This window comes from Salvia hispanica, chromosome 1 (assembly GCF_023119035.1).
Source record: "Salvia hispanica cultivar TCC Black 2014 chromosome 1, UniMelb_Shisp_WGS_1.0, whole genome shotgun sequence".
NCBI lineage: Eukaryota > Viridiplantae > Streptophyta > Magnoliopsida > Lamiales > Lamiaceae > Salvia > Salvia hispanica.
The window spans coordinates 47,118,350-47,137,387 of record NC_062965.1 but is presented as its reverse complement, the minus strand read 5'-3'; the positions used below and the strand labels follow the sequence as shown (position 1 = coordinate 47,137,387).

The window sequence follows — 19,038 nt, the reverse complement described above, 5'->3', positions numbered from 1 at the left end:
CGAAAGATAGTTAAATACTCCTAGAATCCAATTGTATAAACAAAAAGCCTATAAATTTTATGTTTATTACTATAATTTGAATGTTTATTCATGTTCTTATTTACTCTTATAAAAAACACTTCGAACTGTCACGTATTCACGATGACTCGCAATTCGCTTGATCGAGTCATTCCACTTAGCCTAACGACTCATTCTGGCTAAGATAAATAGCCTAATTACTATTTGCGATCTTAGATCTCAATCTTTTAGATTTATTTAATTAGGCCAACTCATTGATGCATTTATTTATTTATCATTTTGATCCATAAAGCGTAATTTTGTGATAGTTGTGATATGCAGATCTTAATCTATAAATTGTTTTCAAACAAATAGTTAATTTTGCTTTTAAGAAGAGAGTACTTTATTTATACCATCATCTATTGCTTTTGTTATACGAGTAGTAGTTATTTTTAACACAATAAATTTTAATAAATGGTGGATTTTGATAAAACCAAACAAGGATGTTCAATTATATCTTCAGACTTCAGTGAACGATCCATTTGCATTTACAATCAATAAAAAAATTTAATAATACTAAAATTTGATCGTCTCTCTCCCCTCTCTTCTCTTCATCGTTTCCACCACCAACACCATTCTCTCTCTCTCTCTCTCCACATGTAGATACATTTTTTAACAGTAATTATCATCCTAGGATTCTCATCTTATCCCGGGATAAGGAATAACCATTCACCATTTTCGGCACAAGAAACTGACGTCGCATCGGACGGCGGCGGATCTGATTCAATTCAGAAATTAAAGCAAAATGAGTGCGGATCTGGTGGCTCCGACCGCCCATGGGAATCTGGATGAACAGATTGCACAGCTTATGCAGTGCAAACCCTTGTCTGAGCCCGAGGTTTTTTTTTTCTTTTCCTTTTCATTTCGTTTGGTATTTATCGGTGACCTAAACGTATAGATCTGCTAGATTCTATAAATTCTCTCTTTTGATTTTCATATGCATGTGGTACTTCCTTTTTTGATTAATTATTTGCCACAGCTATGCCATTCTTAGATGTATTTTTTTAAAAATCTTTTTTCTTGGTTGGATTTGGTTATTGATAGATAGTTCTGTGGTACCAATTTTAAGGAAATCTTGGAAATGACTAAATTTAGAAGCTTGGGACATGAAGGCAGTTCAATTTCATTATAATTGGGTGTCAAATTGGATGTTTTCTCGTTTATTATTAGGACGCAGTTAATGTTCAACGGGGATAGGGAGTGAGATTTGGCATACTATACTCGAATTTGGTACAGATCACTGGTGGATGAGGGATAGAGAACCCTGATTAAAAATTCAGTGAGAGAGAGAGAAAGAGAAATAGTATGGGGGAAATAGATGCTCTCAAGTAAGAGTGTGTATGTATAGGCATTTAATTCTGCTTGGTAGTTTTGGTGTATCAGTTAAAACAAATCTTGAACCATGCTACTTATGCACTATGTTATATTTGCATAGATCTCGAGTCGGCCTCAACATATAATCATGTAATATGAAAAAAATAGTGGGTAAAATCAGCTATCAGAGTGGCAGCTATGAGGTGCAACGCAATCAATGTGTCACAAGCGCGTCCGGGGAGCGAGACACACTAGGCTGGACAGTTATCACCCCGAGGTGGCTGAGACGAGGTACATTCAGGGGTGTACCTGGGGCAACTGTTCTTGTTTCTGAGCAGCACTTCCACAAACAATGCCAGCTTGATTCAGATTTTTCGGGAAAGGTCTGAATATTGAGTACTCTCCCTAGAATTTATTGAGAGAGAGAGATAGACTCTGGAAGAAAAATTTCTAGGGGCGCACAGAGCAAGGCCCGAGTCGCCCCAAGGTGGCTGGTGCTATGGTGACGGGGAAAATCTCTAAACCAAAATCTGATCTTCTTTCTCCCTTCTTCTCCACATCTCGCCCCACATCCCTTCTTCTCAACATCTCGCCCAACATCCCTTCTTCTGCACATTGCCGACTTCCCTTCTTTTAATTTGCTAGAGGCAGCAGTTAGGGTTGGTTGCTAAGGAGGACAAATTATTTTACCTAGTATTATGTTATTTATACTTGAAAATTGAAACTTTTTTCACTAATTGGTAGTGTAGTTCTTTTAGATGCATTTAATACTTTTGAATGCATTTATTACAGTTCATGTAAGTCTCTTGTTAATTGGAGAATTTGTAGTACAACCACCCTAAGTCATTATTACCCAATTTCCCCGCTCCCCCAGGTTTTTACCTAATCGCCCCGGTGTGCCCCGTGCTCCTAATAGCCTGGCCACTGTGTATGAAAATACGTAGGAAATTAAATGAGATTGTGGTGTACAACGAAAAATTATTATTAGTATTATTAAAGAAATCCTATAATTCTTCTTTTCTTTTTCTCCCATTTTCCTTTTTCTTCTTTCGTAAACTAGATTTTCCTCTTAGTAATTGTTCGATTTTGATCGGTGTTTATTGCCTACTCATTTATAAATAACCAATTACGAAACTATACTCATATTTGTTGGTTAATAAATCAAAGCCATATTTGCTTCAAACTATTCTGTCTGTGCGCCTTTTACCCGATTGCCCTAGTGCGTCCCGCGCTCCTGACAGCACCAGCCCCAATGGAACATTTAATGTCGGAAATCAAGTTACATATAGTTTGTAGTACGATGGTTGAATGTATTACCAGACACCTGATGGACCAAAATACTAAGTTTGACATTTAATTTCATAAATTTTGGGAGCTCGAAAGAAATACATAAAATTGGGTAGACTTGGTGTTGTATTTGGTTTAGGAGTGACTTCCCCATGTGATTCTACTTATCATAAAAAGTGAAGAGAATTAAATGAACGGAACTACTTAACAAATCTGATACAATGTAGTTTATTTGGTTCAGTTCAGTTGCTAGACCTAAAATAATTCAGTTCTTGGTTTTCAAATTGAAAAGATGCAGAGTGTATGGAAATTACTGAATTAACTAACTTGCATTCATGATTCAGCTCTATTTTTCCTCTTCTTGCCGAGTTCCTGATTGATTTGTCTCTCCCTTTTCTGCACCTTTCTTTCATCTGTGTTCGTTTCTCAATCTTTGACTTTTGCTTCATTTTCCCGTTTTTCATTTGCCCTGCTTTTTACAAATTTTCTGAACTCTCTTGATTTTGTAATTTGTTCATGTCTTTCAATCTCATTTACACAACAGATACACCATTTTTGTCATCTTGTTTTCACCAATTTTAAAACACACTAATTTAACTAAATTAAATTCAGTTTGGTTCAATTGGAAAGTTTTTTAATGTAGTTCTTTATATTCAGTTCAGATTTAATGTGTTTTCTCTTACTCTCCGCCTCTAAGAATTCTACTCATAAGAAATTAAGATCAAATGGATATCTTTGTCTTTATGGTTGAAGATTACATAAACATATGCTGCATGACTATGATTGTCTATATTACAATATCTTTAGGTCTGATGCACTCCATTCATTTTGGTATAAATTTCTCCTCAACATCTAGGTTTTTAATGTATTCTGATAGAATGGACAAATGCCTTATAGCTTCTTGAGCATTTCTGTGGATATACGCAAATTGATGTAGAATGCAATAATGAATAATTTACCTTCCTTAGTTTCTCTTTATTCATTAAAAAATGGAAAACCTAATGGATATGATTCTCTTTATGGTTGAAGATTACGGAAACATATGCTGCATGACTATGATTGTCTATGCGGTGCCATGTCCTGCTAATTTATCTTTTTAAGTTTTTCCCTGTTTTGTCATAAAATGATGTTTCCTTCGTGCGTTGCATGGTGATGTCTTACTATCTTTTATTTTTTGCATGCATACCATTTATTCTCTCATCTACCATCTACGGTTTTAAAAGCGCTTCCTTCTATTGAAGACCATTTTGCATAGCTCATCAATTTCTAAAAATGGCGATGGGAGTGTTGAATTTATAATTTTATATGCTAATTTGAGTTTACATTCCGATTTGAATTTATGTGCGAATTTGAGTATAGTATGGCCTAAAGAACTCCTTATATGTTTGTCCATACCTGTAACAAGGTTGCTACAACTGAAAAATGGTGAACTCTCTTCAAGTCAATAAATATGAAGTGCAGTAGTTCAGCTTTAACTTATCCCAGATTACTTTGTGATCTTTATGGTCCTTTTCGGCACAATTAATTTTGTGTACTCATCTAATTATGTGTTAGCAAGTACTAAATTATTACACCAGTTTGGTTGGACCAATAAAACTTCATGTTCATTTTTTTTGGCATGATAAGAAGTTGGTACTCCAGTGATATTATCTTGAACCATGAAATGATATTTATGCTCAGTTTTGGTGGATAAAAATGTTATATAAAGGAAAGAAAAGTTGGACTGTGCCTATTATGTGACATTTATTATTTTACTGAATTATTGCCCCTTGTTTGATCACTGTAATTCTGAGAAGAAAGGAGCTATTATGAATGAGAATTTTCTTTTTTTTTAAAATGCAGGTTAGAACATTATGTGAGAAGGCTAAGGAGATACTCATGCAGGAAAGCAATGTCCAGGTGTGTATTATACAATAGTTTGATTTGGTTTTTACTGATTTGGTTTCTGTGCAACCTTTGCTATAACTAAACATTTTTATGAAATCTAATCACATCACATCACAATCAAATGTATGGAAATAATGTTTTTGACTAATTTGTTTTTGTTTGAATGTTGCCTTCGTTCCCCTGGAAGCATACCCTATTTGAGTATTCTGGACATCTTCGCTTAGATTTGATTGACTTGCTGATATGCGTATCTCATGGATTAACTGGAGGAAAATGTTGTACTATGTCAATAATCGCGGGGTTAGATTATGCTGCAGTATATTTATTTGGAAAATTTTATACCTAAACCTTTGATACTTTACTTCATAGCTCCTCTGGAGAAAGTTTCATGTTAATCAGTTTTTAGTTATAATGATCTTGGAAATCCTGAATCTTGGCTCTAAATTAAAAAATTCGAAGTAATTTCTACTAATCTTTACTTTTATGCTTGTCCAATGTGGTTCAGTCATGCTCTCTAGGTCTTGCCTAAATCTGAGTTTTATATGTAATCTATCAGTTTTCCCTGACAAAATCAATTATTGGTTACACGGATGGATTTTACTGTGCGGCCCTAGGTCTATATTAATCTCTTTCTACTGGATGCAGCCTGTAAAAAGTCCCGTGACAATTTGTGGTGATATTCATGGACAATTTCACGACCTTGCTGAACTATTCCGCATTGGAGGGAAGGTACTTATTGCCTATTACGTTCATCTGCTTGGATTTATTTTTTTGTTGTGAACTATGATTATCCATGGAAGTTATTGTAGGATTCTGCTATAAGGATAAGCTGTTTGATCATATATTAACTGCTTGAAATTAAATAAACACTTTTTTGTCATTAGTAGGTTTCTATTTGATACTTATGTGCCTATCAAATCTAATAACTTGGAAAAACAAAGAGTTTGGCCTGCATGTTTTCTCTCTTTCTGGGTATCTGGAAGCCAATTGCTAGGTTGTTAAGATTCATAAAGTATTTCTTTCAATCTCATCTGACCACAATGCTGAAATTGATCTCAATACGTTTATGATTTTAGTTTCTGTGTTCCTCATGCTATCCTGTTCTTTATTGGCAGTGTCCGGACACAAACTATCTATTTATGGGAGATTATGTCGATCGTGGTTACTATTCAGTTGAAACAGTTACTGTAAGTTAAATTAAAACCTTGCCTTGCCTTTCTGGCATTATTGATGTTTGCTTTTGATATTAAGGCTATGATAATATGACGAATGAATGCTTTATAGCTCGTACCTCTCTGTTATTTGTATTGTGATTATGATTTTATTTTCTTTATATATCATTTTCTTCCCATTATGAGTTCATCAATTTTGTGATAATACTTCAAAAAAAGATAATGTTAGCATGCTAGCTGCCTCGCTTTATTTTTTCAAAAATCTTTTAGCGAAAGAAGCTTAACAAATTGTTTCCTGCAGCTACTAGTGGCATTGAAAGTACGCTATCCTCAACGTATCACAATTCTTAGAGGAAATCATGAAAGTAGACAGGTATTGAGTTCACTCCTAGTTTCCTTGTTATTCTTGATACAGCAATATTCCATCTTTTTTTGTTTCCAGATCTTTTAGTTTTTATATTACTGTGATTTACACCTTTTCTGCCATAATCTAACACTATTATTCATTTACTTTCCTGCAGATCACCCAAGTCTATGGTTTTTATGATGAATGTCTGAGGAAGTGAGTTTCTATTATATATCCATGCTATCTATTCTCAGCTAGCTCTAGGATTCATTTTGTGTGTACTCACATTTTTATTTCCTCAAATCTTTTAAAAATGTTCTGCAAAATAACGAGACATACTTATGAAATAGAATTTAGCTAATTGAATAAGGGAACATAGACATTTCTATTTCTTAAGAGAGTGCCGATGTAGAAATTTCTTATTCACATATGATAGATGTATGCTCCTAATATGAAAGAATACTATCAGATGACTGTGTAAATTAAATCTTAAGTTTTTCGTACGACTATAAAGGAATGTTATGTCAGTGATGGAGGAGCGAATAATGTTAATAGTGTGTAAAATATTAGTAGGATTTTCCCCGAAATATGTTTTTCGATACTTTATTAGATTATTTGTGATGATTATATGCTCACATTAATTTGAATATTCCTGATATATAGTGTTATACTATTTCAGTCATGTGTTTTTGGATATATTTTGAAGACACTGGTTTTCAGTTGTTTTCTATTCATTCGTTAAATGGTATATCCCATGAAAATCCCTATTTGATTGTAGGTATGGGAGTGCCAATGTTTGGAAGACATTCACTGACCTATTTGATTATTTTCCTTTGACCGCATTGGTTAGTAAGCTTCTTCCTTATTATGGTTCAGTGCATTTGGGGTTGTTCACATGTTTGAATAAATTAATTCTTTCTTCTTTATAGTTTGACCTTGGTGGAGGTGAACTGCAATTTTATTGTGTTGATAAATATAAAATCATGAGCAGATACTAGTTTTATTTTGAAGGTTCAGAACTTTTTAAGTGATCCTGGTCCTAATCTTGTGAATAGGTCGAATCAGAAATCTTCTGTCTGCATGGCGGATTATCCCCATCCATTGAAACACTTGATAACATTAGGAACTTCGATCGTGTTCAAGAAGTTCCACATGAAGGTCCCATGTGTGATCTGTTGTGGTCTGATCCCGATGATCGTTGTGGTTGGGGCATATCCCCACGAGGTGCTGGATATACTTTTGGCCAGGTACTCTCATCTACTGATCAGGGATTTGTTTCTGATTCCTCCTTTCAGCTTAGCTAATTAGCTTTTTTTTCACAGGACATTTCGGAGCAATTCAACCACACCAACAGTTTGAAGCTAATTGCTAGAGCTCATCAGCTGGTCATGGAGGGATATAACTGGGCACATGTAGGACTGCAATTTTACAAGCATTAGACATTGTATCTTCTCTCACTATTAGTAAAGACTGGTTTTCTTAGATGATGTGGACCTGTATTGCAGGAACAAAAAGTCGTCACTATTTTCAGCGCACCTAATTACTGCTACCGCTGTGGAAATATGGCATCCATCTTGGAAGTTGACGATCACAGAGATCATACATTTATCCAGGTTCTACCCCTGTCCAATCTTGTATTTTCCTTTCATATTGATATCTGTAATCTCTTGTAATCGCCTCTGTTGTACCTTGTGATCGCGTACTTGCAGTTTGAGCCAGCTCCAAGGAGAGGGGAGCCGGACGTGACCAGGAGAACGCCTGATTATTTCTTGTAGAGCTGACTGTTGCCGCATCTTGGGGCCATTTGTTGAGATCCGAGTTTCAAAGAGGCTTGATAGTGCATAAGGTTGTTTAGGGTCCCCTAGTTGGATTAGCGATTATGTTTCTGTTTGCTGTCTTCTGTAATTTTTCCTTTTCAAATATTATGTTGTTTTTTTTCTTTCTTTTGATGATCATATTTTGTACTCCTACTTTGTTTTCCTTTTTATTCCCCTTATTCGTTGCTGTCATTTGGTGGAGACATTCACATACAGGCGTTCTGTATAAGAAAAAAAAAACTCTCTTAGTTTCCTTTTATCATTTTAGTTTCATAAAATATTGTTCATGTGATTCTCTTTGGCAATTGAGTTTGGTAAAATAGACTATACTTGCTTGCCTCATTTGGTACTTGGAAATTGATTTGTTACGATATTAAATAGAGTATTTCTCTTGTTAGTAGAAAAATCACTTCTGTAACTAGAACTATAGTAGTAGTATAAAATTGTGAGTGTTTGAAGGATAAGATAGTCAAATAAAACTTATAATTATTTAATCAATAAAATTGAATAACGGTTTGATTTGATTTGAAATTTATAGTTAAACGATTATGTCGATCTGATTAAGTGATAGCCAACCTTGGCTTTGGGTACTCGACTTATTTATAAAATTATTCACTTGATATATCTTCTATTGCTATACTATAAATTCATTCGATCTCCCTGCAACTATTAATCGCGGGCAAGGTTTATGAGATGTTCTAATTAAAATGTACATCATGTAGAGTACAATATAAATAAGGAAATTAGACAAAGTTCATGCGTATTATTCAAATAACAAAAAGTGTTGTTTTAATACATGTAAAAAAAATAGAGCTATATACATAGGGCGGGGTAAGTAGCAGTATAATATTCACACAAGTTAATATTAATTGAAATTGCAACTTGTAAGAGATATAATCAAGTTCACATTTGGCTTATTTTCCAACGATCGATTTGGAATTTTGGAGGCAACTCCTATTCACGATGACTATTAATGTGCTGCATATCAAAAGGGATATTTAGGTAATATTAATAGAAATGAATATTACCAAAACATTATTCATTTAAATATACATGTAAAGTGTTAACATGATAGTTTACATTATACATATATCACATATCAATAAAATAAAATGAAAAGTTGATTCACCATAGTAGCACAAGATATACTCTCTTACATAAATGTACATGGCATCTTCGATGAACCGATAAATCGTGACAAAGCTCCTAGATAATGAATATAGGATATATATAGATAGAGAAAGAGAGAGAATAATGATGGTCGGTTTTGTTTTCAAATTTCACTTGTGGTTGATGAGTTTTAATGAGAGTGCAGATTTCCTCCATGACCTAATTACATAGGAATCCTGCTTTACCTTGATAAAATGCCTTAGAAGTTGACCATAATTTCTCACCATCGATTTTTTCGATCTCAACCGTTCATCTCCATCTTCATCAGGTGGCCTAACCACCACCACCACCTTCTTCTTCTCCTCCTCTTCCTCCTCTCTAAAGTGCTGTGCCAGTGAACATCTTCCTTCCATGAACTGCTTCAAGCTTTTCTGATTCTCTCTCCTCTCTTTCTCCTCAAAGCTTTTCTCATTCTCTCTCTCCACATTGCTTTTCTTATGCTCACCCTGAGCCTTTCTTGTTCTTCTTGACATGGAGATGTTGTGATGAGGTTTTTGTGGTTCCATCTCTCCCATTTGCTGGAGAGGAATTAAATTGTTTCTCAGTTTAAATGGTGGTTTCATTTAGGTTAATGTTGAGGTAGGGATTTAATTAGTGGAGATTTTGGTTCTAAATTGAGAGGTGAAATGTCATTATGTTATTGTTGGTATATTCCAATCTGTTGAGACCAAAGTTGATAAGCTAAACCCTTCAAGATAGTACTAGAATACAATGCATGTATATTTCTTCTTATTGTCTTGGTGCCCTTACCTATTTGTTTAAAAATTAATTGAGATTAATAAAATAAAATCTAATTACTTGTAAATATAAATAATTATATAATCTTTTGATACTAATTATGGGGTACTAGTTGATGTCTATAAATTTCGTAAAGACATTCTTGTTATTGTATGTCTAGCATTAAATAGAATTTTTAACCTACCGTACCTTTCACCTCTGGGTTGTTGGAAAATCTCGCATACTTAACTTTGTGTAAATTATAATTAATGGAGCACAATGATATTAGAATTTTATGTCCTACTTCACCTAGTATCAAGAATTTATAGCACAGATAAGAGTATATAATTATTCTTTTAGAATTTATAGTAGTCACTTTTACTAAATGAAAATTGATTATTAGAGGTGACAAATTCAAAAATAAGGTGTTGGTATAACTTTTAAAATTTAATCCTTTTCAAATAAATATTACTTAAATATTTAATTAATTAGAGAAGTGACATCCTAAATTTGATACCGATAGTGTGATATCATATCCCATCCATGAAACTATATAGGATTAGAATGCCTTAAAATTATGGGAGACGGTTTTGTATAGAATTAGGGACAGTTTGGTAGGGTAGATCACTCATCTATCTTGTAGTTATACGAATGAAAATGATTTAAAACTGTGTTTTGTTTATTACGAAAACTCTTGAGTAGTTTAATACTAAAAAAAAACCACAAGTTGTTACAACAACGTTATTCTCGTTTCAAACACTTCTTTTTATTCCATTTCGTAGTCTTCCATTTAATGCTTGTTTGTTTCAACTTTTGCAGGTTAAACATTTTCCTTCTTTTGCATGTAATTGGTTATCTAAGAAAGAACTTATAAGTCTTGAGAAATATTTATGAATTTAAAACTAATGTATTCCCGTCATTTCATATAGCCAGTTTCTGTAAATATTAATAACAACAATTTTGATAGAGTTGTCATCTTAGATCAAAATTTTCATTATATATGATTAAAAATAATAAATCATAGTAAAATTAATCATAACGCTTTTTATATGTAATCTATAGTTATAATGATTCTATCATAATTTTCTGAGCTCTCAAATAAGATGTAGGTATTAGAGGAAAAGGTTGTTCTTCCATCACTATATAAATGGCTTATTTTTTAAGAGATTATAGCGTTTCAAAAACTTATTATCATGTTTCTCTTTCTATATACAATCCCTGTATAATTAAATGTTGATTTGCTACTAGATTGTTTGTTGGCTCAACTTTAGAGTTTCAACTGTTGGGGTTTTAACCAATTTGTTGTACTATTAAAATCATGATTGCTAGATAATAATAATTGATTTACTGAGGAAAATCAAAGTTTAGTTACAATCAATAAGATCATTATATATCTAATCTATGCTTAAAAACGAAATTAGTTGTACCTAAATCAATTACTCTACTAGTGCTAAAACTGGGTTCAGCCAAACTTTGGGGTATAATTTGAAATAATTTTGAGCATCTAGTTTTAATTAAGCATTTCTAGATTTCATATTGAGATTTCAGTGTAAAGTTAGATACACAAGTGCAACTTAATCAACACACACTGTACACGTACTAATAAAGTACTCCCTCTATCCCACAAAAGATGACACACTTTCCTTTTTAGTTTGTTCCACAAAAGATGTCACATTTCATTTTTTGGAAAAAATTCTCTCTCACATAAATATAAAAATTATATTTTTTCTCTCCATTTAACACACAAAACAAAACCTCCTAAAATCATATATAGTCCCACAAGTATGACATCTTTTGTGAGACGGAGGGAGTAAATAATACTCCATAAAAAAATCGACAATACAGTACTAATTAAAAACATCCACGTTGTTAAGCCAAATAATTAGCCATATTTCATCCACAACTTCTCAATTGGCACGTCAGTATTTTTTATTTCAGCAGTAGCAACTGCAACATTCAGCGTTATTTTAGTGTCATTTTTGAGCCACAAATCAATTCACATTTTTATTTTATTTTATTTTAAATTTAGTATTAAAAAATTTAAAAAATTGCAATTTAACTAAAAATAAAGAGTAATTAAAATTAGCACAACTTAAAAGTAAATTATAATTAAAATAACTCAAATAAAAATGATCCATCTGTACAATAGTTTGGAGATCTATTTGTATATTCATGTAACATTTCAATTGGTTTTATTATTGCATAATTATAGAGGGTTTGTATATTTCGTACACACATACTCCTATTTATAAAGCACCTAAAATTTAAATCTTGTGTTATTTTCTCTATGTAAGACAAATACTACTTCGAACTAGTATCTTATTAAAGGACAAGAAACTCAAACAAAACATATATATTGATAATCATAACAAAACAAATTAATATATTTACAAAGCCAACATGTGTCACATTGAAAAGTAAAGCAAACTTCTTTGTTAATTACAGCTATAAAACAAAGAGTTATGTTCCACATTGAAAAATGGAAAAAATAATACTCCCTCCGTTCCATAGTAATAGAGGCATTTCGTTTTGAGTTCTCGTTTTGAAAAAATGATAATAAATAGTTAAGTAGAGAGAGAGTAAAGTAAGAGAGAGAATAATGTAGTTAAGAGTCTTATCTAAAATATTCTCTTTCTTATTTTACTATTTCTCCACTTTAACTATTTATTATAATTTTTTCAAAATGAGTGCTCAAAATGAAACGCCTCTATTACTGTGGAACGGAGGGAGTATGACTTAGTAAAAGAGAACCACCAAACATACACTTCCACAAATTATAGGCCTAATTTTTAAGTATGGGCCATAGTAAATTTTTAGCAATATGAAACACAAGAACATGGATATTGACAAAATTGTTTTAGTAGTACACATTGAACTCGTGACCTACATTGGGGAGTTAATTCAGTCAAGGCGATCACGCTCTTTGTTCAGGTCACATTAGCTGGGTAGATGTCATCTTAGTTGTCACCCACTAACATGTTTCGATTTACACACCAGCAACAATATAACGCTACAATAAATGATCACTTCAAAATCAAAGAAAATTACTGAAAGCTGGATCAACATATCAATTGCATTGATGTCATGATTTGGGTAAAATTGCGATTAGGAGTCCCGACGGTCCACAGTTAGGAATTTCGATTATATTTTACTATCATAATGTAACTAGATTTAACTTTGACTCAATTGATTTTACACCTTAGTCAGTATTATTACTCTCTCAATTTGCAATTAGTAGTCTCAGTTTACTTTCGGTTCGTCCGAAATCAGAAGTTGTATTCAATTTTACTACAAAAGTAAGAAAGTTTCACATTCTATTAACTTATCACCTTCCACTATCTTTTTCTACTACATACTTTTTCGTTATGTTTTAAAAATCCATGGTAAACTCAACTGGAACTTTTAATTGCAGACTAAGTGAGTGACATTTATGCAGAAGAGGTCTACTAAAAGTTCATACGAACACTATGACGTTCTTCGTAAGCCAATGTAAAATCCGAGTGCGCTGAAATGTTATTGATAATGCCCCCTTCGTTCGCGAATAGGAGTCTCATTTCTTTCCGACATGGGTTTTAAGAAATATTAAGCAAAATGGAACCTTTTACCATTTATAGAAATAATGAACTGAAACTCCTATTCGCGTACGGACCTAAATGACAAACGAGACTTCTTTTCGTAGACGAAGGGAATACCTTCACAACGGCGTGGTACAAAAAGTACCTCAAATGAAATTAAGTCTTTATCTAGAGACCTCTGGTGAAATATATTTTTTTATCAAGTATCGTAAATGTGAAAACCATAGTTTAGGGACTTTTTGCAGTTCACTTTTTAATTTTTACCATATTAGATAATTAAGTTACATATTCTATTAGTTCACTTAACTCACATTTCACTTCAAATTAACACTCATTTCGTTTATGAAAAATAGTCCTAACAGTAGATAACATGCGTTTTAATACATAATCCTTCCATCCCACAAGATTATGCACTTTTGGTTGTGTACGAATTTTAATGCACAATTGGTAAAGTAAGAGGAAAGTAAAAAGAAAAAAGTAATTAAATTATAGTTAATGGAGAATGAGTCTCATCTCATTATAGAGAAAGAAATTTAAATTTCGAGAGTGCATATTTTTACGGAATGAATGAAGTAATTAATATACTCCCTCCGTCCCGGCTAAGATGACACATTGCTTAGCCGGCACGGGGTTTAAGGAATTATTGGTTAAAGTGTTTAATTGGAGAGAGAATGTGAGTGTAAGTATTAAAGTAGAGAGATAAAGAAAGATGAATATTTTAATAGGAGTAAGAAAAAGTGGTTGAGTGTATTAATTGGAGAGAGAAAGTTACCAAAAAAGGAAATGTGTCATCTTAGTTGGGACAAACTAAAAAGGAAAATGTGTCATCTTAAGCGGGACGGAGGGAGTAAAATATAAGAGATAAATATAAAATATGGATAAAATATAGAAGCAAAAGACATAAAATAACTGAAAGTGAGATAAATACAAATTACTACTTTTATCCCAAGAAAGATGACCTCTTTCTTTGAACGGTACAAGGTTTTATGCAGTATTATTTTATGTGTTAAATGGAAAGAGTAAAAGTAAGAAAAAATAAATAAATTAAAGATAAAAAGTTATCTTAGTTGAGACAACTAAAAATAAAAAGAAAAGTGAGTATGATACGGAGGAAGTACTAAAATAAGAAAATAAATTATTTCTGGAATAAATATAGACTAATAAAATTACTCTTTTTTATTATGTTCAACCCAAGCTCTAAAAAGAAAACGTCAAAATCGCGTCTGCATTAGTTTAATGTGATGCCTTTTATGTGCAGGCGAATCTGGATATTAGAATTAAACCTCGTGAGTGAGTCTCCAATATTAACTTTATTGACTGCCAAAACCAAAACAAAAAACAAAGAATCCAGTTAGAAAAAAAAATAAAAATTGATTGGATGTCCGTTCCATCAACCAGAATAGGCAAGCACATACGAACAGATATATAGAAAAGCAATGAAAGTTTACATGAGCATGTAGCTTTCAAGATTTTTCATTTCTCTGAATCGTCACATTTCAAGATTTTGTTTTTATTAGCTTTCCTATGATACAATTGTTGTTTTACCTCGCTCACATCCCAATTCGCCACGTGTCCCTTTTTGAGATTCGTTCTGTTCCTCTTTTCAGCATTCAGATTCTCTCACTCAGCCTCTTCCTCTTTGTATGGATTTCTTCCAAGAACACATTTTTATTTGCTTTCAAGGAAAATGGTTTCGCTAAGTCCAGGCACACTTCAAAAACTCTTGCAAAATGTTGGTGATAAGGAATTCAGGGTCGCTGGTGAACACCGTTCCGCTCTTCTCCAGGCAACTCTTCAACAAACTTCAATCTTTTTTCTTTTTTTTTTTTTATAATTTGAAAATGACAAGAAAAAGGGGAGAAGATTCGGTCGGACCCATTATTGTGACTTCTTTCTGCTTTTTCATTTTTTGCTCCTATTCTTCACTGTTGTATTTAGAATGCAGTGTTTGTTTGCTTTTTTTTTTCCTGGGCTTATGAGATACTTGGAAAAAAACCCTTCTTTAGCTTGTGATTCTGATTTTTTTGTTGAATATGGCATTTGTGTTTGGGGTTGAGATTTTCCCCTCTCTACATTATTTTTACTTGTAAACTTGAAGGATTTTTGTTGGTTTCTTCTCTTGCTTTCGCTGTGTTCCTCTTTCTGGGCTTGTGAATTAGGAAAAAAAGGTTCTTGTACCTGAGAATTTGGTTTTTAGGGTGAATGTGGCATTTATGTTCTATTTTTGTTGTGCCAGAAATTTTGCCCCTAGATGCTATGTTTATTGCCTCTGCTTATGTGAGTGATGTTTTTTGCATATATATAGGTGATTGGGATTGTACCCTCTTTAGAAGATGATCCATGGAAGAGCAGGGGTTACTATTTGAGGGTTTCAGATTCACTGCATTCGGCCTATGTGTCGGTATCCGATGAAGATGTGGAGTTGATACTGAGTGACATGGTCCAGCTGGGGCAGTTCATCTACGCCACTTGGCTCGACTACGGCTCCCCTGTCCCGGTGCTACGTGGCATCAAGCCGATCACCAAGAGGCGGCCTTGTGTTGGAGATCCTAAGGACTTGATCTCTAGTGATTTCTTGAATGCTAAGAAAGTGGAAACCAAGGCTAAATCGAAGGGGAAAGTCAAGAAAGTGATAGGGAACGAAGAGGGAGGTCTCAGGAGGCTATCATTTTCGAGTGGCAAGGCTGGGGGAGCTGTGGAGAGTAGAAGACTGAGCTTGGATTCAGCACGAAGAGGATGGGATTCTGGTTTACAGAGTAAAAGTGGGAGCAAAGGTTTATCAAAGTCTAAACAAAAGGACAGTTCTTCACCTTCACATTCTGTAAGTTTGTTTTTTCGTTATATTAGTGCATATTGTTCCGCTTTCTTGGTAATGTCTGAACGTCATGTAATCCTCGGTTTTATTTCATTTGAGTTCGTTAAGGGAGATTGCTGAAACTGGTTGCTCGAATCTCGTCCTTGAAAGGATGTTAACCCCATGGTTCTTATTATGTATTGGAAGTTTGCATTTCTGTTATTTCTTCATGGTTGAATTAATTTTTCTGGATTGCAAAGGAGCTATAGTTAAATTAATTAAGAATCTTTATTTCCTTCTTAATTAAGATATCATTTTTATTTCTTCGAAGATGTTTTTAGTAATGTTTTTATGTTGGATATGCTGAAGAATTGTGGAAGAAGGATTCTTGGTAGAGAAATAAATACAGCCACTGAGAAATGGCAACTATAAGCAGTAAAGACTAATAAATCCATGGCATACTCAATAATTTTTCACTGTCAAGTCTTTGAATTAATACACAGTCAAGCTCGATTTAATCGAGGGAAAACTCAACAAATTCAAGCTTTTCTTAATTACTTATGTACATAGTCTTTTATACACCTATACAAGTATGTTCATGGTTAGTACTCTGATCTTTCTGAATTTACGTGCATCCGAGCTTTCTAATGGTACTATTAGAGAGGCAAATGCATATTCTCTTTCTAAGTGTATTATTTTAGTTGATTTTTTTTTTGTCTAAATGAGATATAGACCAACCAAGTTTCTTTGATTGAGGCAAGAACTGGGGCTGGACAAATCTTCTTCTTTGTTTCTATTTTGTTCATTTCCCTGAGTGATGATGCATATACATTCTCTTGTTTTCTCATGTTGAGATGCAGGTTGTCGTAAAGAAGGCCCTCCCTAAGGAGTCACCAAAGAAGTCGGATGTTTCACCTCTTAAAAGCAAGAACATCATTGTCTCACCTAATCTTCTGATCAAGCCAGTGAAGAGTATGAAGTTATCAAATGATACTAGCTTCCCCGTTGATTTCAATAAGGTTGTTCTCGGTTCCCAAAAAAGATCTGAACTAAGAATCTTGTGGGACGCTCTTCCTCCTACCATATGTGACCTTGGAAAGGTACATTTTACCAAAAGCAACAGACGCATACAAGAAGGCTCAGTCCCTTTCTTTAACATACTTATAATAATATCTCTTTCGAATGCTTTTAGGAAGTTAGAAGCCACAGGAATTCTGCATGCACCTCTGCAGTTCGTGCATTAGAAGAAGCATCTTTATCTGAGTGTGTCATTCGGTGCATGAGGTACATAGTTCTCTTCGTGTTCTTGCTTCAGCATCTAGTTTGTGATTTATGAGGCCGTTACACATGATATTGACTGAATATCGCAATATCGATATTGACTGATACGCAAAGCAGTTACTCAAGATATCTAGCATACAAGCAGTCTATATTTTGGCAATCATTACCTGAATGTATTCCGTTTGCTGAAATTTCTTCACTTTTTGGTAGCATGTTTGCAGAGCTATGTGAGTTATCGGAGAAAGATACATCTGGTCCATTAGTGGAACAATTTCTGAGCATCCATGAGAGCATCAGAAAGGCCGCTGAGGTGATTAGAACCCTTATAAATGTGAGGTCTTCTGATGCAAATGATAGTACGGATTCTGAAGCCGGGACTTGCTCCATTCCTGTGAGTAAAAATGCCTCTTTATGGGTTCAAGCTGCAGTTGAGACCGATCTTTCCAAATTCTCTTTATACAAAAAGGGAGGCGAAAACGGGATTACAAATGGTGAGAAATGCCATTATGTTGTGATAGAAAACAATCCAGAGAAATCTGACACGGAGAACTGTTCTACCAAACCCAAGATAAGCCCCCGGAGCTCAAGCAAACCAGTATCAAGACTGAAAAACGAGACTTCTCATTCAAAAAGACACAGCACCACCACCAAAGGAAGGGAGGCTGAACGCGAAGCTAGGCCACCAGGATTAAAACATGTGGCTAAATTAGCAGAAAATCTGCTCTCGTTTTCACGTTCCTGGTTCTTGGATTACTTGGAAGTTTCCCTAAGGCGTGGTTTTGGCTTGAGAAGGGACGAGAGTTCTCAGATGGGAATCCTTCTTGGGCAACTGAAACGAGTGAACCAGTGGCTGGATGGTGCATTTAGAGGAGAGAAAGACGATGAGAGGATAGAGAAGCTGAGGAAAGAGCTATATCGGTTTCTTCTTGACAACGTTGATTCTGCAGTCTCTAACAAGTAGTGCAGTGCTTAACATACGGTTGACATAGTCGAGTTATAGCTGCATCCGTTGGTGAACTGGATTGCGTTTAGTTTAGATCTGCTGTGTGTCCAGGTTTTACTTTCTGGACTCCAAATTATTCACATTCAAATCAGCTAATTGGTACTAATATTAGCTTTAGCTTGGAGTAGATGAAATAATTGTATAGATGATTGTTCTTGCTCCAACAAGACTAAAGATGCTAGATTTTAATGTTCTTATGAAGTTTTATGCCTCTCTCACTCTCCCTCATTGTCATTGAACTCTACTACAAGTTATTGACCTATATGATCAAAGCATGCATTTCAGCAGTTAGGTCCGTCCTCGAACACAAAAACATCTAGCACCACACAGCACCAACGTTTTTTTAGCTGTTGCCAACAAATTTTTTCTACTAGTACTACTATTTTTTTTGTCATTTTCACATTTATTAATATTTCACTAGACACCAGTTGAATTCTTTTCCAATTTTCTCAACGTTCTTTAGATATTTCAGTCCTTTTTTTAGGGATATTGGCACCTAACTTTCAAAAAGTTGGGTTTTCTCCACGAACCTTGAAATTGGCAAATAATATTATGAACTTTATCCCGAGTTTGTTATTTCCCACAAATGAAAAAATTTCGGCTATATTAATAGATTGA

At 34.0% G+C, this 19,038-nt stretch overlaps 2 protein-coding genes across 3 annotated transcripts; both read left to right on the top strand.

The window, feature by feature from the left end:
* The first annotated feature begins 545 nt into the window (after nucleotides 1–545).
* Nucleotides 546–8,139, top strand: LOC125201140 (serine/threonine-protein phosphatase PP2A-2 catalytic subunit-like). The gene is made up of 11 exons (XM_048099091.1): nucleotides 546–895; nucleotides 4,501–4,557; nucleotides 5,191–5,274; nucleotides 5,661–5,732; nucleotides 6,019–6,090; nucleotides 6,239–6,279; nucleotides 6,842–6,908; nucleotides 7,119–7,310; nucleotides 7,386–7,475; nucleotides 7,569–7,676; nucleotides 7,773–8,139. The coding sequence occupies exons 1-11, from the start codon at nucleotides 803–805 to the stop codon at nucleotides 7,836–7,838; spliced, it is 942 nt and encodes a 313-aa protein (XP_047955048.1). The 5' UTR covers nucleotides 546–802; the 3' UTR covers nucleotides 7,839–8,139.
* Nucleotides 8,140–14,579: 6,440 nt separating this feature from the next.
* On the top strand, nucleotides 14,580–18,659 carry LOC125219318. Of its 2 annotated transcripts, XM_048121262.1 has the most exons (6): nucleotides 14,580–14,632; nucleotides 14,950–15,128; nucleotides 15,648–16,163; nucleotides 16,997–17,236; nucleotides 17,329–17,420; nucleotides 17,628–18,659. In XM_048121262.1, the coding sequence occupies exons 1-6, from the start codon at nucleotides 14,584–14,586 to the stop codon at nucleotides 18,376–18,378; spliced, it is 1,827 nt and encodes a 608-aa protein (XP_047977219.1). In that variant the 5' UTR covers nucleotides 14,580–14,583; the 3' UTR covers nucleotides 18,379–18,659. The 2 variants fall into 2 exon arrangements, with proteins under 2 accessions (XP_047977219.1, XP_047977227.1); XM_048121270.1 differs by lacking the exons at nucleotides 14,580–14,632; nucleotides 14,950–15,128 and adding an exon at nucleotides 15,400–15,510 and having other exon boundaries at nucleotides 16,991–17,236.
* Nucleotides 18,660–19,038: the final 379 nt, after the last annotated feature.